The sequence below is a fragment of the Lonchura striata genome, chromosome Z, assembly GCF_050655825.1.
Source record: "Lonchura striata isolate lonStrDom1 chromosome Z, ASM5065582v1, whole genome shotgun sequence".
Lineage (NCBI taxonomy): Eukaryota > Metazoa > Chordata > Aves > Passeriformes > Estrildidae > Lonchura > Lonchura striata.
Genome location: NC_140740.1, coordinates 46946915 through 46971302, shown reverse-complemented (window position 1 = coordinate 46971302; position 24388 = coordinate 46946915). Strand labels below are relative to the sequence as shown.

The window sequence follows — 24388 nt, the reverse complement described above, 5'->3', positions numbered from 1 at the left end:
GGTGTGCTTTCTCAACAGCTGAGCCTGCTTTCATTCCCCATTCTCACCTCTGACTGTGCCAGACTGAAGCTCTGCCAGAGATGAAATGCACAAGACAGTACCACTGCTCCTCCTTCATCCACCTAAGCAGGTCACCCCATCACAGGCTGCACAACACATTCCTGACAGCCTAATTTGGGATAGATAAACAGGTTGTTATCTTTTGGGAGATCTAAGCTCATGAGAGGGCTGGCTATGGGAGTAGCTAGACTTTCTGACTATTTGGTCAGGGAGAATGAGGCCTCTGCTAGCACCCACTTAAGGGAAGGTTGCAGGAGGTGCAGTCATTCAGTCCATTCCACTGTCCAGCCCCTTGCTCAAGCATGGGGGGTTTCTGCTTCCTCCAAGGCTTCAAGTCCAGGAAATAGCTCCTGCTTTCCAGTCACACTTCTGATCCCTCTTGCAGAGCTTGGGGAGCTCTGTGCAAGGCTGCTCTCACATCAGCAACAGCCCAAAACAACACCTAATGTGGGATTTACTGCCACATATGTGCTGGGAAGATGCAGGGACCCATTGCACCCGGGTGATGTATTGGATTTCAGGTTACGTGATGCACAGGTTTCTCTGAGCATTGTAATTCCCTCTTTCTTCCTGTATGGATTTATACTCCTAAGTGGATGGATTTTCTGCTTGGCAGGGATGCTCCCCTGGGATCTTCCCCAGTTTGAAACATCTCTGCACATCTGTACATAATATTCCTGGGGCACTTAATGAGTGGGCTTTTACGACACCCCTTGCTTTATAGACTGCTGCTTAACATGGCCAGGAACCACGGAGGGGCTGACAAATGGCATCCCAGAGCTGGCAGAAAGCCGAGTACCAACTCCAGGTGCTGGATGATGCCTGGGGCTTTGTGTGAAAGCCACTGCTCTCAGGTGGCTTCTCACATAGCTGCCCTGAGCAGTGGAAGCAACAATCCCTTGGTCCCTGAAACAGCTTGAGAGGGACAAGTTTCTTCTGTTTAACAACCTGAGACAGCATGCCTCTAGACCAGCTATGGAAATCCTGGGAGGAGATGAAGGTGGTCTGTCTGTCTAGGATGATTCTGCCTAGCAAGGGCTGTGCCTGACATTTTTATCTCTGCTAAAAGCTGTCCCTTTCCCCTGCCCCAAAGAGCCATCTGCTATGGTAGATTACCCCAGCTTTTAGCACTGTGAATCCATAATTAGTGCATAATTAATTACCAGATGTTTTTAACACTAATGAAACATTAATAAATGATGGAGGCATGTTGTCTGGTAATGGAACATTAACCAGTGAACCAAGTCAGCACTGCCGCCAGCATGACCAAGCCAGAGACAGGTCTGCATCTGACTGAGCTCTTCCCTAAATAAAGCTCTGACATTGTTCAAATCACAGCAAGTGCTTGGTGGGAGCAAGTGACCAGCTTGGTGCTGCCCTTAGGCTTTGCAGAGCCAAGGCTGTGCCTCCTTGATCTCGGTCCTTCCATCCTTCCTTCCACCCACTCACCCATCCATCGTGATGGACACTCATGTGTCCATCCAGGCAGCCAGCCAGCCACACATCTCCCTGCTGTAGAGACTTAGTTGGGGCACCAGAGAGGTAATTTTCTAAAAAGTGGAGTTTTCCCACTGGGCATTGATTGATAGCACCCCTGCTCCAGGTGGTGCTCACAAGCAAGGCACATGGGGAAAGGACAGACTCCAGCAATGTGCTTTGCTGCATCCATTGGCCCCACACTGGGTCCCTGTGAGCCCTGCCCTGACAGAAGTTTAATTCAGAGCATCTGGGCCAGTGACATTTTCCTAACATGAAATTATTAATCAGACATGGGAAGTGCATTAGTTGTGACTACACAGCCTCCAGGCTGCAGTGGGGCACAGGCAGATTTCTATCCTCCTGCCTGCCTGAGAGATGTCAGGGTGCAGCCAGAGCTTGGGGACACATGGGACCCTCCACGGCCCGTGCATGGGGAGATGTGGCACTTCCCCATCGCAACACAGGTGTCATATGGGGTGGTGACAGCCATCTCCTTTCCCTCACCAGGAGTGTCCAGGCTGGGCATCCCCCGTGCACCTTCTCAGGATGCCCTGAAGGCCAGCTTTTGGGTCTCCCACCCCTCTGGGAGGATGGTGCTATGGTCTCAAATGCCAGAGCAGGCTCCAGGGTGTGTGTGTGTCCACTCGATGTTGTTCTCATGTCTTCCCCAACTCAGCCAGCACCATGCAAGGAAGAAGGCAGCCAAAACCCCCCTCTCCAGATGGTAGGGAAATGACACCCGGAGCCGCCAGTCAACATGAAATGAACATTTAATGAAGACAGTCTCTCCTGGTGTGTGTGTGTGTGTGTGTGTGTGTGTGTGTGTGTGTGTGTGTGCGCGCATGTGTGCGTTGTCTCTGTGAGCTTAGTTTTATCCCCTCTATTACTTTTTTTTATTATTTTTCTTTTTTTTATATATATACATCTATAAAAAATTCAAATACAGCATGTCAACAGTGGGAATACTAGGACGTATGGTATTAAATACTGCGCTTGGGTCCAAGCAGGGCCAAGAGGAGGTGTCTTTACAAAACAGGACTTCGGGCAGGACGGGGAGGAGAGCAGAGCAGGCATGGGGACAGCTGGGGACAGCCAGGGACAGCAGGGGACAGCGGGGCACAGGTCTGCAGGGCTCCAGCTCTAAAGGCAACAGCAGAGCTATTCTGCTTTTGTTGGAGAATGAGACAAAGACATCAATGAGGATGATTCCCTGTATCCAACATGGTTAAAAGTTTGGGGGTGATGTTGGGTCGGGGTTGGGGATGGCGAAGGCTCCTGCAGGGTGCTGTGGAGGGGAGGTGGAGGGACAACTCTCCTAGGTGCTCAGCAAGGAGCAGGGGGGTTTTACTGGTGTTTCAATTCTTTTTTTTTGTTCCATTAAAACCCCACCAGCTCCCTGCTCCCCATCGCACTTGTGAAAGCCACCAGTTCCCCCATCCACCACCCCCTCGGAGGGGACCAAGATATGCCCCGCCCCGATCCGTGCACCCCTCCAGCTTCGCCACATGGTCAAGAGCTCAGGGGAGCGAGTCCAGTCCTTGGGTGACCCCCTTCTGCCATGAGGGGGTACACAGCTTGGAGCATCATTCCCCTCACCACCCCCCCGTTTTCATATCCCCTTTTCTCGGTGCGCGGCCGCGCAGGCGGCGGGCACGTCTTTGGCGTGGGGGGGTTCAGCTGTATGAGTGGGGCCCCCAGCTGCGCGCGGGGCCCGGGCTCGCTTCACTTGGCTGAGGAAAGGGGCACGGAGATGGGGCTCCTCGCTCCGGGCTGGGAGAGGATCTTGCGGCTCCCCGGGGGACGGCAGCAGCTCTGTCCTCCTCCGAAGTGGCGGTGAGAAGCGTGATACGTCCTCAACGTGTGCAAAATCGAAGAGCTAAGAGACTCAACCCGGGAGCGGGGCGGCGGGCGGCGGGCGGCGGGCGGTGGGGAGGTGTCTGCGCTGGGCTGTGGTGGATGGACAGATGGAGATCTGCAAGCGGGGAGCAAAGGGTCACCGTGTCGCTCCAAACTCAGCTCTGCTCAGTCACCGCTGGGACACACCCAGCAGAATTTCCACAGGGGAAATTCACTCAGGTACCCAAACACATCATTTCCACCTCCTCCTCCCCAGCCTAGGCCATGCCCACCCTCCCCTGGCTGCATGCCACCACCTCTCCTGGTGTCACACATGAGATGACACTGTCAGAGGGGAGCAAAGAACCCCGTGCCCACAAGGGGCTTATCTGTGGGCACCAAAGGATGGGTGGCTTGTCCTTTATCTCCCAAAAGGGATACATGTGGCTGCTTCCAGGATCCATCCCCGGCCTTGGGCAATATGGGGACAGTAAAAGGGCATTTGGGTATGACACCCATGAGGCAGCAGCCTTGGTCTGTAGAGGAGAGGGTTGTTTCATGGCTCTCCAGGCTGCCAAGTCCATCCTAAGCTAAATTAAGGACATTTTTGAGATGTAATCTGAATTTTTTTCATCTCGGACAATTTTTCTTTCATCATTAAGCAAAGGCCTTAGATTTCCATTTGTTTTCTTTGCCTCATAAAAACATCAGCATAGAGGATGAGAGAGGGCTGCTAAGGACGAGGCATCAAAGAGTGACCACTTTGCCAACTTTGCTTGAAAAGCCATTTTTGAGACCTCTAGCCCAATATCCATCTGGAAAAGCAGTCAGGCTTGGTGCATTTACAAAACTACAAGAAAAACCCACAGGACTTGTTCTCAATGCCCTTCACCCACAGTCCAGCCAGAGCAGCCCCTTCCCAACCACATTAGAACCCTGAGGGTCCCCATATCCCTGCCCCATCCCAGCACCCACCTCCTGTCTCTTATATCTCAGATTTGGGAGATACTCACTAAATAAAGAAGACACTATAGGCAGCCACAACCAGTCCAGCTGTCCAACACACTGCCATAGCTCCACTGCCCACCACAGCCCCCTTGTCACAGATCTTAGTTGTGGGTGGTGCCATGAAAGAGGAGGTGCTAGCGCTTGTTGTCTCTGCAAGAAAGGAGAGTGGATGGTGAGGGGAGCTGGGATACCCTGGGATTCATTCCATATGAGCAGCCCTGATCTTCTGCTGGTGTGGATAGGACCTGGCCCCAAATTGCCCTTTTCAGTGCTATGCCACACTGGGGCTGAGTTAGAGGGCAGGGATGATTCAAGGGATGGTGTGATCCACAAGACTTTCCTGGCTGTGACAGTGGATCTACTGCTTGGAGATGTTTCTGCCATTAGGCAGAGCTGGGCATTCTTCTCATCCCATCCTGACCAGCTGAGCCACTCTATGCACCAGCTCTGTGGGAATTTTAGCTAAGAAGTCACAGTGAGCCACCAGTGCTCAGCTGAGAACATCCCTCGTCCACAGAACATGCCACACACAGCAGGTTGCATCTGCTGGGCTGGCTCACAAGGTTTTTCCTGCTTTGTTCTGAACCAGATGGATTGTCTATGCCTGCAGAGGGCTGCAGGGTTGCAGGGAGTGCTTGGATGAGCAGTCAGGCAGGGGCAACTTTGGCCACATACAGCTGGCCCCAGCATGTCCCTGGCCAGACAATCTCAGCTGATGTCTGGGGACCAGAGAGGCTATCTCAGCATCTTTCAGACTCCACTGAGGTGTCACAGCGTTGGAGCTGGGGTGTCCCGCATCAGCCCTGCCTGGCAGCACCAGGCTGCGTGTGCAGGGATGCGTGTGCAAGGAATACATGTGAGGGACACATGTGTGCCTGCACAGGGAGCGGGCAGGTGACACTGGGAGGGGTATTCGCATTTAGCATATGGCAAGTGGGAATAGAAGCAAAACCAAAATGTGGACAGTAGCACTGCTGCATGGTGTTCCTGCACTCCTTGTAGAGGTTTATCCACCTGGGAATGGTGGCAGGGCTGTGAATCCCTGCTGCTGCCTGAATATCCAGGTGCTCTACCAGGTGCTGTTTTAAAAAAGGAGGGGGTGGTTTCTCTGCATAGGAGTCAAGGAAACCAGTGCAGGGTCTGCTCCATCCTTTCTGGGAAACAGAAGGCTGATAATACCCATTTGGACACAGTCCCAGCTTTTTCCTAGAAACAGACTTGTCAACTTGGTGGCTTTTATTTTGAACTGGTGTCCCTTTGAGCTATTGTGAGGGATCAGAGATGTGGAGTGGGTAGGACTGGAGAGGGGAAGGAGGGCTGGAGCAAGACATAACTCCAGGGAACAACAACTACCACAATCACAACCACAACAACAACAACAACAACAACAACAACAACAACAACAACAACTACGATGGCCAGCCTCATTGACCTGGCCCAAGTATCCTGGTAAGAAGGATGGTGTACCCAGGTGAGCTGAGTCAGCATTCTACTGCACCTGCTGGCAGGGCAACAGGGTGGGGTAGAGTGCAGGATGAAGGGTTGCAGCTCCACGGGTGTTTGGGGGCTATCCTTGGCTGTGGGCAAAACTTGCATGGAGCCAAAGAGGAGATCATTCAGTCCAGAGTCCTTGGTTCCTCCTGGAGGAAACCTGTTTGTACTGGGAGGAGGCTCTTACCTGTGATCTGGGCTTCCGTGGTGAGATGCTTAGGCTCCTCTGTCCAGGGGGTGGCATGAACAGCCACGCTCCAGTCACTCCACGTGCCAATGTCATTGTCTTTGGCTGCCACCTGGATGATGTATTCCTTGCCAGCGTAAGCGTCCGTGATGGTGTGCGAGGTCCCATCCGACAGCTCGACCTGAGGGCAGCAGTGGGGAGAGGAGGGTAGTCAGAAGAGTCCCCAGGAGGTGTAAGGCAATCAGTCTTTTTAGCTTTTGCAGCAGTTTTGGAAATACTGAGGCGTTGTGGGCAGAGGCACAAGAGGGAAGTAGAGGGAGATGCTCCAGCTGCAGCTTCATTAAATGTCTAAAGACCTGGTTCCACTCCCAAACTCACGATGTCAGAGTGGAGCAACTTCCTCTAGAGGTCACCAGAAACTAGCAGATGTGTGTCCGGGCTCCCTTGGACATGTTAGGGCAACTGGGAGTTGGATATTGCAGGCAGTGGCTGGGATGTACAATGCGCTTTCAGGGCACCACTGCCAGTGCTGGGAGGAGGCTTCCCCACCAGCAACACCTCTGGCCAGTCTGCTCCCATGCCTGCTGGCATCCCATTGTTTTGGCTTGCATCCCCTCCAGCTGGGCCCTTGGACAAGTATCAAGTTTTGTCCAGACATCCTTCCTAGAAACCATTCTCTCTGTCCCATTGTCACTGCTGTCTGAGATGTAGAAGACCCTGCCATCCTTTGTGTTGTAAAGTGCAATGGTTTAACTCCATTTAACCTTCCAAGGGATCTCTGATCCACTTGGAGCTTGGCTCCAGGACAGAGGGATGCAGGTGCTCAGCGAAATGCACCCCGATGGCACCAATCTTGGTGAGCAAACACATGTGGCTGACAGAAGGGGAGGGCTCAGCATCCAAGTGACCAGGGCAAGAGTATCTGGCAGAGGCTAAGTGGGATACTGCCCTCCACCCCATCTCTGAGACTGAGGACCAACATGCTGCCCACTTGAGTACCCCTCTGCTCTGTGTGTGGTTTAGGGGGCACATAGGCCACTCCTGCCCAGACACTTTTCTAATAAAGATGCCACAACATGAGGGGTGGAGTGGGACTGACACAGCCCACCTGTGAGCACCAGTGCACAGCCAGGGCCTCTAGCAGGGCGAGCATCACGTCCATGGGTGGGGGCAGCTTCTTGGTGCTACATGTGTGGGGTCCTCCACATGTCCCCAGCCACCCAGGAGAAGGTCAGGAACAGAATCATGGGAGGGAGGGAGGAAGGGCTGCACTACGGAGTGCCCAGGAGGTACCTGGGCCAATGCACCTGTGGGATGAGGCTGCCCTGGCAGTGTGGCTATACACACACAAGGAATGGTGTGCATACTAGATGGTCAGTGCCATTACCCCATCACAGCTTGCACACCTTAAAAGCAGGAACTCACCCTGAGAAAGAACCAGCCCTTTTCCTGTCCCTTCTGTGCAGCACATGCAACAGCCGAGCACAGATGCAATCCCTTTGTTGTGAAAGCTGCAGCCCCCTCCAGGCTTTTACTGTCACTCTGGGGGATTCCTAACAGGAGGAGGGGCATTTTTGCTTTCTTGCTCCAAGTGAAAGCCTTTCCTTCCCTATTCCCACTTCCACAACATCAGAGCCTTTGGGCTCTGCACTCCCAGCTGCTCCTGCCACCCGACCTGAGCCCCACATCTGGAGCACATCTGGATGCAGGCCTGACTGGTCTCCCTCACAGCCACTGGGAGCCCAGACACCTTGAGGTGGGTAGGCAGGAGACAAACTAGGTTATGAATCATCTGGTCTGCTAGGCAGGGCATCTTCCTGGAGTGTATTGGCACAGTGAGGCTCTCTGTGCCACCCTGGGAGCTCTTTGGAGGCACCTACCAGTGTAGATGGCAATGCCAAGGGAATCAAGTTCATTCCTGATGATAATTAAATGAAATGAAACCTCACAGGGTCAGCTGCCAACACCCTGCTGGCTTGACTTGCTCTGTGCTGGGCTATGGCTTGGAATTGCAGAATGGGGACATTCTGGGCTTATCCAGCTGGTGGTATAACTCTATCCAAGACTTCCAGCATTCTCTGAACCTCCTGGCTCCTCCCTGAGACCTGCACCAAGCAGGCTGCAGGTCGGCCAGCCCTACTAAGGTCCTTATGACGTGGCCAGGCTGCTTTCCCATCAGGATCCCATTTTCCCCATCCCAAGATCTCTCCCAGCTTTCCCTTGGGAGCAATTCCTGCTTCTTCCCACCCACAATCAGCAGCTCAGTCTTTGTAGGTGGGGTGTCACAGGCACAATGGGGTTAAATCTGTGCCTTGCCTGGGTAGGGGGAATGTCCCTCCAGGACCCAGACCTTCCTTGTAGGACCTGGGAGGGTGTTGCTCTAAGCTCAGCTTTATACAGCAGTTAAAAAGAGAAAACACGGATGATATCATTGATCTCTCCCCACACAACCTCTGGATGTAGAACTTCTGAGCTGGGCAGCTACAGATATATCCAGCATTTGTCATGGTGGGGAGAAAGCTACTGGGTGGGTGAAGTGCCACAACAAATGGGAAAGCACAACAGGATTGGGTCCAATTGGATACAGACAGGGAGAGACAGAACTGGGAGAAGACACACTGTGGAGGCTGTGGGGGGACGGGTGAACACACATCATCAAAGGCAGAGGGAGAAATTCCTTAATCCATGTCCTCGCCATACAGAGACAAAAGTTGGAGGAAGGCTGTGCATGGTAATTTTTTGTCTGGGGTGGGGGTTTGTGTGTCACTGCCTGCCTTTGTGCACCTGCCAAAAGTCACTCTGACTAGCTGTGAAGTTCTGCCCAGATTAATGAGGGATCAGTAGCCAGTGCAATGCAGAACTATTAGCATTGGGGAAAAAAAAATAAAAAGAGAGAAAGAGAGAGAGAGAGACAGGAGAGAGAAATGAAAAAAAAAAGCCCTTGAACCCAGTAATTCAGATGACAGCTTGCTGAGGACAGCATGGGCTGGGATCCCATTCCCTTCCATGGTCACATACCCCCACATTCCTTCTTGGAAAGATTATAGAGCTGCTGAGTGCCCACCCACAGTCCCAAGCACCAGGATGAGCACGTGGGCCAGCACCACATTGTTGGGATGGAGACAGACTCTTAGGGCAGGCTGAGGAGAGGACTGCCTGCCACTTGGCTTTCCCCCTGTCCATGCTGGTCCCTCCTGCACAGGCTGGAGGCCTGGGGACATCCACAGTGGTCACACACACTCCAACACCCATGCCTACCATCTTCCAGTCCCTGCCTGCAGACTAGTGTCCTTGTCTCACAGTGCTCAGCACATCAGGAGTTAGGGAAGCTATTATCCTGTCTGAGCTCCCCTCATCCTGCTCCTATGGCCCCCAGCCCACCCTGGCAGTAAAAAAATATCACTGTGCCTTGTTCCCACCCAGGCTCTGCTCCTGGTCCAGGGTGATGACCAGGTAGCAATTACTTGTGAATAGGGTGATGCATGGGCAGGTCTGAAAACCAGATGGTCTTTGGAAGGAATGGGGAAGGGGGGCAGGGAAGAAAACACCACCCTCCTCTGCCCTGACAGGTGGGTTGGGGGCTGGTGTGTCTTGGAAGGAGGTGCAGGGGGAGAAGGGGGAATCAGATGCCTCCTTTTCTGCATCCCACATGAAAATGTGTTTGCTGGCTCCCCTGTGGTGTCAGTGGCTGTTTTCCATTCCTTGACACCTCCTGCTTTTCAGTGCAGCTCCTAGAGTGGGAAGGGAGTGCTCCACTGGCAGTATGGAGATGAGGACTGGTGCCCTTCTGTCCCAAGGCAGGGATGAACTATCTCTGTGTGTGACAGGACAGTGACCATGCACCTGTCCCAGGTGCTGTATCAAGCCTAGATACTAGATTTTTTTAATCCCCAAAATAAAATAAGCACCCTCCCTGGCTATTGTAAGATGAAGATAATGTGCTTACACAGCCTTTGCTACCCACAGCAGTCATGGGAAGAAACCTCTTCTAAGAGCATAACTTGGAACTGCCAAATATCTGGCATCCTTGCAGCCTTGGATACTACTCGAGTTATACTGGATGCTGGGGGAAACTGGAACTGGGATAGGGATGTGACACACAGTGAGCTCTATTTCGCAGCCACTTTTCCCCACAGCAAGGGCCGGATCCTGCCACTGGGCTGCAATGAGCTTTGCAGGGACTCAGATACACAAACAGCTGCTGTTTCGGGTGCCTTCAGTCCCTGCAAGTGCAGGGGGATCTCAGCAGGGCTCCCGCCTGTCCTGGGGAACAAGATAAACCAAAACCAGGAGTAATCCCCAAATAAACTGCCCTGGCACTGGGAAGTTCAGGATGGTCACTGCAAATGGACAGTGAAGCTTGAGAAAAGATGTCACCATATGGAAAATAAATGTTTTACTTTTCCCTTTGAAAGCCATGCCTGGAGAGCAAATATGTCTGACAGTGATTACTAACAAAGGTACCCCCAGATACTGCCTCCTTCTTCAGAGCCACAAGAATCAGTTGGTATAACCCTAGACAAAACTTTCTACCTGGACACTGGGATAACCAAAAGTTGGGAAAAATTAGTGACCCCCTCTTATTCTTTGTCAGCCACATAGTGGAAGAGCCACTCCAGCAGGGTCTGAACTGGGCTCTCTGCTGTCACCCCCTCCTGGAAAGGCAGCTGTGGTGCTGCACAGAGCCCAGTCCTGCTATGGATCTGGGAGGATGAGCTATCACAGGGCTCCTCTGCAGCCTGGGCTGTGCCACACCAGATGCAGCTGAATGAATCCCTTCTAGCTCAAAATAAGGACCATCTTTGAAAGTGGGGGTTGTTACAGGAAAACAAATTAACAGGAAACTTTCTCCAGATGTGCTGGCCCCCTCCTGCCAAGTGACAACAGAAGTCACTTTTGCTTGTGGCTCTGGGGAAGATAGGATCAGGGATGCTGAGGGCACTCAGCAACAACTCTAACCCAGCTGGCACTGGCATATGCTGCCTGCAGATGCCTTTAGCATGCTGATACAGTGGGCTGAGGGTGAAAGCACCTTGTGCATGGGCATGGCAGAGCACTGACACTTGCCTGGTGTGGTCTGCATGTGGGCATGGAAAGTTAGGCTTGTCAACACCTTCCTACCTGCTTTTAGCTGTGTGAGCCTGCAGGTGAGGACGTGCACATGTGAGTATTCTGCTGCACTCTGTAATCTTTACAGCCGGCCGGTGCTCAGTACTTTTAGGTCACCAGCAGTTTCCAAGGGGGATGAGACCATCCAGGCAATGCCAGCCAAGGGTCCTGAACCTGCTGTGTCCCTGAAAAGGTGATTTCTGGGCATTTCCCACCTCCACCCTCCTCTGAGAAAATCTCTGCTCCAGCCTTGTCTGCCCCACGCTGAGATGTGAGTGACATTATGACAACCTAAATATTTTGCTCCCACCTATTAATTCTTTGGATTTTCTCCCCCTTCTTTTTTAATCACTGACTTTGCTGACAGGAGGGGAAGGGAGAGAAATGCTGCAATAAAAGCTACCAGCCGTGAAGCTGTAACCTAGCTTGCTCAGGGTGACCTCCCTGCCAAGATTGCCTTGCAAAGAGGGGGAGTGCAGGCAAAGCAGCAGAGGCAAAGGGTGATGCAAATGGGCACAAAGAGGCACTCCTGCTGCAAAGTGACATTGCAACTGTGCCAGCAGGGATGCTGCTGTGGCAGGCAGTGGCACTAATTGCCTTCCTACCCTGCTTGCTCCATCCTCTCCTTGCCCATCACAGACAGGATACATGCATTAGCTCACACTTCAGGCTATTTCAAGCTGCTCCAAGACAGGAACTTCCAGAGACAGCGTGTAAGATTCACCTCTCTGATGAAAAAATGTTGCTTTGCCCTGAGAAACAATCCTGAGCCCACCCTAGCAGCCACTTCCAATATGGATGAGGGAGGTCAGTCCAGGGAACAATGCCGTCCTTGCACCAACAAACCCAACACTAAGTATTTGGTAATACCCACAAACTTTTCATTCCTGTCCCCAAAACCCCATCATTTAACTGCATCAGAGCAAGCACAGATGTCTGCGTGGGCTTTTTTTTTTTTTTTTTTGCCCCATCTCCTAAAATCCTGTGATGGTGAGACCACTTCTGCTTGCACTTCCAGAGAAGGACCCTTCCAGCCTTTGCAAATGCTCACGAACATGGCCCTAATGCTTCCAACGCAAAAGAGGAAGGAGAGAACTTAACCACATTATTAGCTTTAAATATCTCATGACCTTTTACTGCAAATCTCAAGATCTGAGGTGCAGCCCGCCTCACGGTTCGTTAACATTTCATGTTGTCAGTGCAGCCAATGGGTTCAATTAGACTTCACTACGGCATCTGCAAATTGCTGGCAACCCACAGTAGGAAATCCTCCCTCAGTCTGGCCACCAGCTCTGACGCTGCATAAGAAATACCTTCTTGAGCCTTGCCACATTCCTGGAATGTGCATCGAGCTGGCAAGTGCTCAGCTCATGTGATATCCCTCCGAAATCTGCTAAAAGGGGGGATCCTGCTCCAGAAAATGCCATGAGAAGGGAGCAAATTGGGTGCAAGACCTGCCCATGGCTCCCCAGAGATGCTCAGGATGGTGTCTGGCCACCTGCCTGCGTGTAGGGGTGAGCGTGCAGATGTGCTCGCAGGGAGATCGCATGTGTGAGTGCGGCAGTCGCTGCTGTTGTGAGTTAACTGAAGGAGCCTGTAAAACCAGAAACAGGCTATTAGCAATCCATTAGGAAAGGGTATCCAGTTCCAGCCTAGGTAAGCCATTAGAGGAACATCTGAGAGCATTAGGGGAGCTCGCTTGGGGCCAGGATGGGGCTATAAAACAGAAGAGGAAACCATGCTAATCTGGCTTGAATTACAAACTTAAAAGCGGGAGAAAAATAAAGGATACCCTAAACATTTAATGTTTTATATTTAGGAGACAGAAGGGGAGATTTTGCCAAAACGAGAGAATAAAAAACCTGTTTAGGCTACAAATATCCATCTCTCTTCTGGCAGCAGAGAAACCACTAGCCCCTCTTCCAGAAAGGGAGGAGTATGATTTTAAAGTTGCTTGAGTTTCAGAGTGAGCTCAGTGCTGGTGAGGTGGAGGGGAGTCTTTGGCCACATGATGTGACATGATGTGACATAGCTGCAACCCCAACAGCTACAAAATGCTTGTGCCCAGGGTCAAGGGAGCTGCTGTGAGGTGGCACGATCTGGCATATCCTTCACTGCATGTCCATGTGGAAACCCATCATCCTTCCATGATAATAATTCCTAGAGCACATCAACATAATTTCCAGAGTAAATGGCAACATGAAAGCTGCTAAGTGGTCCGGGTGGAAAGGTGCTGCTGAGCAGGGTAAAGGGATTGTAAATGGCATGCTGGAGCTCAAACCCCATTTGCAAAGCACTGGGAAGGTGACAAGGGTGTTCTCCCCACCACTGGGTCAGCCCCAGAGATTGTTTCATGGTGTGGGTTGCTTGAGTCTGGCATCACCTAGCTTTCTCTGGCAGAGGGGAAACTGCCAGAGGCCAGCTCACATAGTGGTAGTCTCAATAAGATCCACTACTCCCGCCATGGATGGCTTCATCTTCTGGTGCCAAGCCCTGGCATTATTAAAATCCTGAAAGGAAGAGACTGGAAGAAAGCAGACGCTGATTGAATCAGGCCCTATGGTATTCGACAGCTCGACATCCATCTGATCCTATTAGTGCTCATTTGGTCCTGCCTGCCGAGGTGCTGTGCATAAATCAGACCCTGCAAAGATAATGGGAGGTGGTGAGGTGAAAGAAGAGCTGCTTCTTCTGCCAAGAAGTGTGAGCCATGTGTGAGCAGGGCCTGCATGGATATTCTGTCTCTGGGCAGCCTTTGATGTTCCTTTGTGGGTTTTCTCCTGCAGGGATGCTGGCCTTTCCACAGGGCTGCCAAGTACATGCTTCAAACCCACGGCTGGTGCAGAGCAGGGTTGCCATAAGGTGGCAGGGTCAGGGCTCAGCCTGTGGACCTTGGGCAGACAGGGACATGTCAGAACATGATGCTACCCAACTCATCTTGCCTGTTGGCCGGGACTTCTCCTCTCCCCACTGAGCTTCAAGCTGCCCCATTGTCAGCGCGCAGGTTGTGTGGGCATAAAAAGCAAGGACTTCTCTGTGCCAACTGCCTGTGGGGACAGCAAGAGCCAAGATGGGGAGCAGCTTGTGGCAAGAGACCTGCACCTTGACAAGAATTAAGACACCCTCATGCACACCTCATCCTTTCTCAGGGCAGTCATCCCTTTGAGCTGAGACCCAACACCACTACTGCAGGACAAGAGGGACAGATGAGCTAGGCTTGGACCCATCAAACCATGTCCTTCCCTTTTCTGTCTCGATTTGGGGGAATAGAGACACCCTCCAAAATAACAACAGGTAATGTCAAACAAAGAGTGCAGGGAGACTTGGGCATGCTCCCAGCATGCTGACATTGGTGGGGTTAATTTTAGGTACAAACACCTGCGTTTGCAGGGTGCTCAGCTGGGCTAAGCAGCTTGAATGTACCAGTGGGGTCTGGGGTCAGAGCAGCTCCAGCTGCTGCAGCACTGCCTTTCTCTGGGAAATGATTGAATTAGGCTTCGCAAATAATTCATCTGATGAATAGTGGCAGTTTTCCTCAAATCATCCACAAATCAGATTTTTCATTACCCAGCCAGCAGGGTAGGGAGTCAGAAAACAAGGCTGGCACCTCACTCACTGAATGCTTGCACTTGCTCACTGAGCAAATTATTCCCCAAACGCTCTTCTCCATCAGTCAGTGATGAGGAACATGTCTCTTGCAAGGGAATATTGATTAAAAGCTGTACCCAGGACTGCTGCACCTTCCTGAAATGCTGGGAAATGAAACCCTTCCCAGCCATCCTTGTACCCACCAGGAAAGCTGGTACTTGAGGTCTCTCTGCACCTCAGAGTATTTTTACACAGAAGAAGTTAAGTTCTTACTGCCTAAGAACTGCCTTTACCAACTAGGTTGGCCCTGCCACCAGTGTCACTAACACCTCCATGTATTTCCCACTGTCACTGCCTGCCTCGGGGCACTGATGGAGAGGCCACAGCATCCTCTCAGGGCTCTGCCAGGAAGGACTGGCATGTCTTGACACTGAAATTATGGTAACCCACACCCAGTAACTGAGGGACCAGCCACTCCGAGGGTGTTGAGGTAGGAGGTAGCTCAGTGGCTACCCCACCATTTTTGGGTGCAAACCAGGGTATTTGGCTGGATCAGGCTGTGGCAGGGTAAAACCATCAGCTTTTTTCACAACAATCACACACCTTGGGACAAAAACAATGTTGTGTGTGGCAGTTCCCACTAAATCTTCCCCTTTTTACACAGCTTCTACAGTCTGAGCATTCCTCCCCCAGATAAAAAAAAAAAATACTTACAGAAAACTAATAGCCAAACTCCGTCTATGCTTTCTAACCCCTCTGGATGCTCCACAGATGCTCTCCCACTATTAGAAAAGAAGCAAAGGCAAGGAGGCAAGCAGGAAAACCCTCTTATTTTCAGAGCCATCAGCAAAGGCTGCAATCTAAGACACAACCTGTGGTGCTGCCTCAACAAAAAGCCCAAGCAAATCAAAAAGTCACCAAGACAACTCACAGAGCCACGAGCAAGGACTCCCATCCATCCTTCCACATTTCTCTCCCCAGGAAGTGCTGGCTGGAAGAAAATCCCATTTGGCTCTTTGATGCAGGTGCCCAGGGACCCAGTGTTGACTCTTATTTCACTTTTGGTTTTTTTAGCAAAATTCTTTATCAAGAAAAGTACCTAACTAGCTCTCAACTGGCCCAGCTTGGGCACAGAAGGGATGCTGGATGAGCTATGCCAGAGCAGCAACACCTCCTTTCTAGCCACAGAATGCTTTCCTACACAACTTCAGCATAAAAGCAGCACACAGAGTTTTTAAAAAATAAAAAAAATCCTGTTTGTTATCTTTCTGCAGTAACAAATGAAATCTGTCCTCCAGGCTACCAAGGATTTCACTGACTATTTTTTTTTAAGAAACAAGAAATAAAAGTAGGAAATACGATAACATCTCAGCAATTGCTCGGTGACTGTATTCTGAGTTATGGTGAGCGGTATTTTATCTCCAGTTCAAAATCTAAATGTGGCAGAGGCGCATTTAAATGTGGTGACATTTATACTTTAAATGCCTTTTACATCTCGTTGGCAAGTTTTATATAGAACATATGTATGGAAAGTAGATAGGGGCCATGGATGAAAATGCAGAGCAGGAGAGGCTGCAGAGCCATTTGTAGGCAGAGTGTGAGCTACAAAAAAGGTGGAGAGGAAGAGAAAAGCCATGAGAAAGAGAAGGAGAGGAACAGGGTCCAGGTTGCCTGGGCAGTAAATATACATATTTTTTGTCCCTGAACAATTTTTTATAATGCAGCTTGTTCCCAGTCACCAGCTCTCCCCTCTCTCTTGCATCCCAGGCAGTGCAGCATCACTCACATGTTGCCACTGGTCCAAGATGAGAGGGCGATACCGCAGGAAGAACTTCAGTGGGAAAGACTCAGGGTCAGGCCACGATGAGGGGTTTTGCCATGACACCTCTAGTCTTCGAGGGTTATTAGGCACAGGTTTGGCCACCACACTCTCTGGAGGGTCTGGCTTTACTGTAAGAGAAGAAAAGAGGGGGAATTGGAAAAGCTTTGCATATGGCATACTTCCTTTATACCCCTTGGCAAAGCTGTCTGGACTTTGCACCATGTGCTTTCCAAGAGGAGCAGCTAACATGCATCCTTTCCCCAAACTAATTAGATGCAAATCATCTTTTGTAGTCCAGGTCAGTGATATGGCTGTCCTGGCTCAAAATACCACCATTAAGGAGGTGACAGCACTGGAGACACATGGAAACAACTGGGCCAGGGCAGAGAGCGTCCCTCCTACACAGGGCTAATTGGATCAGGATGAGGAGCCCACCAAGCCAAAATCTTGCTCTTCCCTCACTACTGCTGATTTCTGTGACTGACACACATTCAATCCCACTTGCCTCACAATAATCTGACAGAGTTTGGCCCTTGGGCTTAGGGCTGGGGTTTTGAGGATTCAAAGCTTTGGCACATGGTATTTACTAAAGGGGAAGGATTACCCTGGTCATCTTCCACTCCAGCTCTCTCTCTCTCACTGCCCTGCTCTGCTTTTGGGCTATGGGAATATTTTCTTGCTACTTGACATGTATTTCAGGTGAATATTAATTGTCTGTGGGCTATGCAATGTGCTTTGATGCTGCAGCTACTTCAAGAGTGCCAGAAGCTCATGACAGACAGGCTGTGATGAATGTCACTGCCTGTTGCAGAGCAGTCCTTGCTCCTTGCCAAGGGCTTGATCAAATCCTGACAGCTCAAACTCCCAATTGCAATAGCAAAGCTAAAAAAATTTGTGTACGCCCATGCTTATCCTTTAATCATGGTCAGGAAGGAGCTGGACACATGGAGCTAGGCACACAGCTGTGCCAGAGGTGGATGAGGGCTCTCTGTGTGCTCCAAGAATAGCAATGCACTTGAGACTTCCTGTCCTGGGAAGGCACTTAACACTCTTCCAAGTCCACATGCAGGCAAGTGGATCCTTCCTGACCTGAAAATTTCTGGATTGAACAATAGTCCCCAGGCTCTGACTGTCTTTAGTGGAAGCCTGTCAAAATGTCAGCAACAAACTCCCCTCCCAAGGATGGAGGAGGGATGGTGGGGCTGTGGGAGCTCCCCTCTGCCTGGCAGAGCTCCTGCCCTGCAGTCAGAGGTCTTCTCCATGCTGACTCCAGGGTTCACCTGCTGTGGGTGGGAAGTGATGCCCTCACAGGGGTTTTGCTTCTCCTGAGAGAGGAAGGAGGTGGTGGAGAGTGAGCTGCTCCCTCACCACCTGCCTGCAGCCCTGCCGTATGTTGAAGGGCATCTTTCCCTCACTCAAATGAGATCAGGTGCTGATCTGTGGCCAGTCTGGTGCAAGTGCAGTCACATGTGAGCTGCTTGCTGCCACCCATGCTGCAGAATAATGGTGGCACTGCTACTGCTTGCTCCTCTCAGGTGAAACCAGCCTGTGATGCTTTGAGATCACACTTTCTTGTCTGCAGGTGAGGCAGAGAGGGTGCTGAAGTGAAGCCACAGCTCAGCTACCTTGGTGGGACCTGTTTCCCCCAAGACATAGCCCACCATTTCCTCTGTCTCTCCAGCCTCCTCTTGCTCATCACCCTGGCACACACCCTGCTGCAGTCCTTTATCATCATCATCTTCACCACCACCCTGGCTTTCACCTTCCCTCTGTCACAGCAGGTGCAAGCAGGGCTGGATAGCTTCCTCCTTCCCAATATCATTTCAGGGTCAAAGGGTGCTCCCAGAGGCTCTGGCAATGGCTGGTGAGCTGGTAAGTCTGACCACAGGTGCCTAGTGCCACCTCCCAACTCCCACAGGCTCCTCTCTGTGGCAGGATGGGGCATAATTTTCCATTTACAGATTTATCCTCGGCAGCAGAAACACTTTGCTGGGGCTGTGCTGTGCTGAGCTACTCCAGATGGCTCTGCAATTCCTCTGCTCACTTCGAATCCCAGGGCTGGGGCTGGACATCAGCTTCCATCGACAGGGACTTGGAGTCCAAATGCATACGGAAAAGTATAAATCCAGCATTGGCTCAGCAGGATGGGTTTGCAAAACAAAAGTCTGTTTGGCTGAACGAATGCAGATGACTGTGAACTGCAGCTCTGCAGCGAGGAAGTGGGAAAAAGTGCTGGGCTAGGGATAGATGCAATGGATACTCCCTGGGGTAATGCAGGGGGCCTGGCCCTGGTTTTTAGTATGCCAGCCTGAAGGCATGATTAAATTCAGTTGGGCATGGCAAATGTGCTTGGGCAGCAATGAGAAATGCTACTGTAACTGTTTAAGGAAGTCAGAAAAAAAAAAAATGCCCCATGCTGAAGTGGGAATCACCTGCCCATTTTGCAGGGATGTGACCCCTAGACCCTCTCCTGTGAGTTGGACACTGTTGCTAGTGCACAGAGGAAGGCTGTTTGTGTTCCCAGCTGCTATGAGCCTTCAAACAGCACTGCAGGCTAACAGGAAAACCAAAAGTCCCTGGTACCTCTTCATGTGTCCCTCATCCACAGGAGTCCTGCCCAGGCTAGAGAGCACAGCAGGGCCAATCTCTCCAAAACAAAGCCAAAACTGTTCCTGCCATGTCCTTCCAAGGCAGCAGGGACACAACAGCCAGGAGAGGGCCATACCACTGGCAGCCAGTCCAGAGGGGATAAACCTCTTAGGACAGATCTCATCCTACTATGCTCATCACAGGAAACACCTGGGCTGGTCCTACAGGGGCCAGCTGAGGAGTGAGGAGAGACAGGCTGTGTCCAGATTTCTGATTTCTATTTGACCTTGAAAGGGTCCTTTATACCCTGCAGACAGGGACGAGTGCGCCTCCTTCTCCAGCTTTTGTCTGCTTCCATTCAGGCTGTACATGGTGAGGCAGGGGCCGTCTGGCTGTACATCAGCCAGCATAATAGAGCCCTGTCCTCACTGAGGGCCTGCAGGCAGTAATGTAATAAAAGCAGTAATAGTAATAATAATAATGGATGATGGGCATTAGGCTGAGTACTGGTTAAGCGGCTATAAAACCAGATGTAATATTATCCTGCAGAGCTAAGGGAGCATCATCAGACATTCCTGGGAAGGAGACTTGGCCAGGAGGCTACTCAGAGTCCTTCCCGCTTGGTTTTTGGCTGCTGTGTCTAAGCGAGAGCTTGGAGTGCAAGAAGAACATCAGGGAGAAGCTTCTCCTTAAGGCACTGCACACTCGTGTTTAACTGCGAGTCTTTAGCTATCCATCGCCCCTGGCTGTTGTCAGACATGTCTCAAAATTAATCTGGTGGTTCAGAGAGGCAGCTGAGACCCTGTGGCATGGAGCAGCCCGTCACCCATCCCATCTCTCCAGCAAGCACTAAAATGGATCCCTTGCGGCCATTAAATATCCCCTGGCATTTTCCATGAGCAGAGGGATATTAAGCTCCATATCTTAGCCAAATGTCAGTCTAGGTAATTTAATTCTGCCTTCCTAAGTAGTATGAATTGAGCTGACCTTCTGCTTAGGCAACTGTACACCTGTGTTCAAAGACTCTGAATTTCATACAGGCATGGGCATTATGCAGCCTCTCTGAGTTGCTCTGCATCTTCATTGCCACAGAGCTGGAGTTGGAAGGATCAGATGACCTTCTCAAGGTCACAAAAGGCATTGGCAGAAGATTTGAAGAAGGTATCCACACCTGCAAGGCCCCATCCAAGGTTGCCTTCCTCCTTTTAATGCTGTGCATCTTCTCACATTTTTCCCCAGGATTGTGAGAAGAAAGGTGCTGAGGCCAGATGGCGATGAGGCTGCAGTGTGGTGGTGCTGTCCTGGCTTTCCTGGGGGACGCAAAAACCATCTTGGGCTGAAACATAAGTGAAGAAGGTGTGGTTGTATCCTAGTCAGCCAAAAATGTTCCCATGCTGTTCCAGCCACTATAAAGGAGGTGGTAGCTCTTACACACCACCTCACTCCTCCTGGCATCTTCCTCTGCCTCCAGGTCCTCTTCCCTACAGTCCCTTTTCCTCATCCCTGAGGCTGGAGCCCTGATGTCTGTAGGGCTCTGCAGGATCTCCTCATACTCACCTTTATTAATATAAATACTTTTGCAGAAGATGTAATTATGAAAACAATTTGCAGGAACAAGATGAAGGCAATCTGGATCTCTTTCCAATAGGAAATGGGGGCCAGAGGGCCGGAAAAACTTTTCCAGTCATCACTGAAAATGACAATGCAGAGTGACCCTTTATAGCTGGCTGATAATAACTGGCACAACAGCCAGCAAAGCATGGGCTCAGGACAGCAAAAGAAAGTACCAGTCATTTTCCACTCAATTAGAGACCATCTTCTGAGCAGCTGGGGAAGGGATTTTCTTCTGGCGGCTTCAGAGATGGAGAAAGGAGTGAAGAAGCAAAACCAAAGCAGATCACTCTTTCCCAGGGGGTTTTTGTGCTTGTCCAGGCTGGATGGGTGGTCTGACCCAGAAGAGTGTCTTCTCCCAGCTCAGATGGTGCTGGAAGGGAGAACTGCCTGCCCTGCACTGCACTCTCCTTGGCTTTGGGTTGGTCTGTCCCCAGCAGGGCATGAGACTGGGGCTATATGGCTGCCCTTTAACCTTCATGCAGAAGGTATGATGCTTTTCCCTAGGCTAAGGGGAAAACACAAGGCAGGCTTGGACAACCAGACCCAGGGATTTCTGGAGAAACTTCACACAAGTCCTGGCTGACACTGTCTCTTCATTTTAGCAGGATGTGTGCAGATGTTCCCACTCAGCATTTTCTCAATGAGCCAAAGCAGTGGCTTTGCCCTGAGCCATAGGTGTTCCACCCTCCATTTAGCAAAGGGAAACCCAAAATAATCTCCCAGATGAGAGCTCATTGGGCCAGCTGAAATCCCCAGAGAACCTACTGGATGCTAGATCCACACCTCCATTCCCCACACTGGGACACAGTCCTGGAGTGCAGCTGCAGAGAAGAAAGCTGGAAGAGACACTGAAGTTTCAGTGAGGACCGCAGGCAACCTGGGGCAAAACTGCCTAGCAAAACACAGTAATGCAGTGCACTTGTTTTAACACCAGGATGGCATGAGGAGAAGTTCCACTCGGGACAGGTGGCTGTTGTTCAGCAGCAGCAGATGCTGTAATGATCTGCTAAGCCTGTGACTGCCTGCTTCAGCACTCTGTCACCACCCTGTCTGTGCTGCTGATGGATGACACCCATACCAAATCCTGAGGAGGAGAATTTCACAGTCATACAGAATATGGAGATTTTAAGGCCACTGGATACTGAAGTGGTTATGGGAGTGGGCTGGCACAGGACACAGCCTCTCCTATTGGCATCAGCCCATCACCCCTTCCTCAAGTGCCATCCTGGAGCCAGGTGATGCCAGGTGGTGTGACCTCTCAGTGCACTGCTGAGATGTGTCTGGGCACCCTGCACCCTTCCAGGCACTTGTGCAAGAGGCAGCAATAGTACACCCGTGCTGAGGGCTGGTCCGGGGCAGTGTTAACCTGTACTCACCACTCCTCAGACCTGGGCTGGATCCAGCTTTGCGCTGGTGTTGGGATGCCCAAGGCTTGCAGCTGGGTGTGCTTCCCCAGGGGAGCTGCCCTTGTGTGCTGGATGAAGGAGCAGATGTTTGGGAAGCTAGGCAGCACATGGGTGGGATACAGAGGTTACAAGAGGATGCCCTGAACTCCTGCAGGAGGGAATGCAAGGAACTTGGAAAATGTTGCTTAATTGCTGTCCTGGGCCATGCAGACTGGAGGTTACCTTCATTTTTAAGGAGTGTATCTTGACAAACACAACAACTTCCATTTAAAGGCACCCAAGTGACTGAAATTCCATCACTTCCCTGCTAAGCTCCATGCCTTGTTATCGGCATTCCCAATGCACTGATGAACACAAGCTTCAGGTATGGACCATGGCTGCAGGCACACAGCAGGACAGTCCCGCTCCAAAGTTATTTCCCTGCTCTGTTCAGAGCTGGTGCCTTGTTAGATATTTTCCAAGATTTGGGGTACAAAGGGAAAATCTGGTATAGCAGTGGAGCTCCTCTTCTTGCACTCCAGCATTTCCAGCTTCTCCATGCTGTGACATGTAGCACATTAAAGGCAAAGACCAACCACTGGATGCACCTTAATTATTCACTAATTTGTTTTTCAGGTTCATCCATTGCCACACGCAAACAGAACATTGTTTTCCAGCCTATTCCTGAACTCCATTCTCTCCTGTTTTTCCTGTTCTTTGAGGATGTCACAGCATCAGCTGTAATCCAGCTTTGGATGATGGCAAAAGCTGCCTGCTTTGCTGTGTTCGGCACTGGATTGTTTAGTTCATGCCTGCCCTTTGCAGTCAGGGTAGTATCTCTGCCATGGGACTGGACATGGTTGGGAAGCATCCCTGTGGCACAGCCTGAGACATGGACACCCCAGTCCACAGGGCCTGCCTCTCCCTGTCCCACGCTGCACAGCATCTGCTGTCCTGATGGGGCAGTGAACAGGTGCAGATGAAAGAATAGGGTTTTTAGACAATATTAGGTAAGGGCTGGGGGGACATGACTACAGAAGAGCTTTATCCCAACTAAGGATGGAGACAAGAGAATGGGACATTTTAGTTTCTCTTCCAGTCCTAATTGCCATAACTCTGCTTCCAGCAAAAACACCAAACCTCTCCTTTAGGGACTCTCTGAGGAGTAAGAATGGCAACACCATTCGAACCTCACAATTTTCACAGTTCTTTGCCCTAATACATGGCAGCTTTTCCTCCAGCATCCCAAACAGGGAAGAATTTGGCAACCATGGGCAATCTGGACCACTGGGTGTGGGACCACACAAGACACCAGGCCACTGATGTGACCAGCATGGAGGCTGCCTGTGGGCATCCTGTCTGGCTCCTCCAGGATGTTCAAGTGCCAGCAGGGCCCTGAGAATTGGAGGGACACAGGGAGGATGCCAGAGTGGCTCAGATCCCATCTCTATGCATAGGCAGAACCTCAAGTTGGAGAGCCAGTCCCTTCCCTGCCCCATCTTCCCAATGGATGATTGGCAGAGCAAGCCAAACCCAACACCGCCCTGGAGATGCCAGTTGCTGCCGTGGAAGTTACCTATGGCGAACTCGTCAAACGTGAGAGTGGTGAAGTTTTTGCCCAGAGCATTCGTGACTGTCAGAGTCACCTTGTACTTCACTGTTGAGAAGAGCTGGAGGTATCTGATGTGACACCTGTTTTTTGGAACAGCATCCTTCTCACATACCATGTCTTTTGTGCCGTGTCTGGAAAACAGAGGTGAGAAGAGCTGTTACCTGTGGATGCACCCAAGCTGCTGGAGGAAGGAGGCAGATTGTGCAGCTCTGCATCCCCTCAAAGACAATGGTCCCCATGCATTCACTCGCCGTTGCTGCAGACAAAAGGCTCCTTTCCTTCTGCCAGGGAACTGTGTGAGCTCCTGTGTATGAGGGTTTTCTCCCAAGCGGCTTCAGTGAACATCCTCATGCTGGCCCCAAGGAAAGCATGGGACCCAGCCAGGGTTGGGTGTGGGTCTGGCCCTCCCATGGGAGCAACCAGGTCTCCTGATGGTGACACAAACATCAGAAGATAATACATGGCATCAGCCTGAATAAGGGCTGTACCACAACTCTGGCTCAGGGTAGGGAATGATGTCTTGGCCAGTTCTAGGTGAGAGACACGGCTGCTGCCCAACAACAACTTCCTTACACCAGAAAAGAGCATGGATGTGCCAAATGTGCCAA

The 24388-nt window shown here is 51.1% G+C and overlaps 1 protein-coding gene across 6 annotated transcripts in view; it reads right to left on the bottom strand.

Moving 5' to 3' along the window:
• Positions 1 to 2291: 2291 nt before the first annotated feature.
• Positions 2292 to 24388, bottom strand: part of CNTFR (ciliary neurotrophic factor receptor) — a 199484-nt gene continuing 177387 nt past the window's right edge. For 4 of the 6 annotated variants that reach the window (XM_077790348.2, XM_077790349.2, XM_085567084.1 and 1 more), the window contains 5 exons: positions 23745 to 23911; positions 16545 to 16708; positions 6062 to 6242; positions 4389 to 4533; positions 2292 to 3511 (listed from right to left, as the gene is read on the bottom strand). In XM_077790348.2, the coding sequence (XP_077646474.1) occupies position 3511; positions 4389 to 4533; positions 6062 to 6242; positions 16545 to 16708; positions 23745 to 23911 (658 nt within the window). In that variant the 3' untranslated portion in view covers positions 2292 to 3510. Of the gene's footprint in view, positions 3512 to 4387; positions 4534 to 6061; positions 6243 to 16544; positions 16709 to 23744; positions 23912 to 24388 lie in introns of those variants that run through there. The other 2 variants (XM_085567087.1, XM_085567085.1) reach the window with 1 other exon arrangement.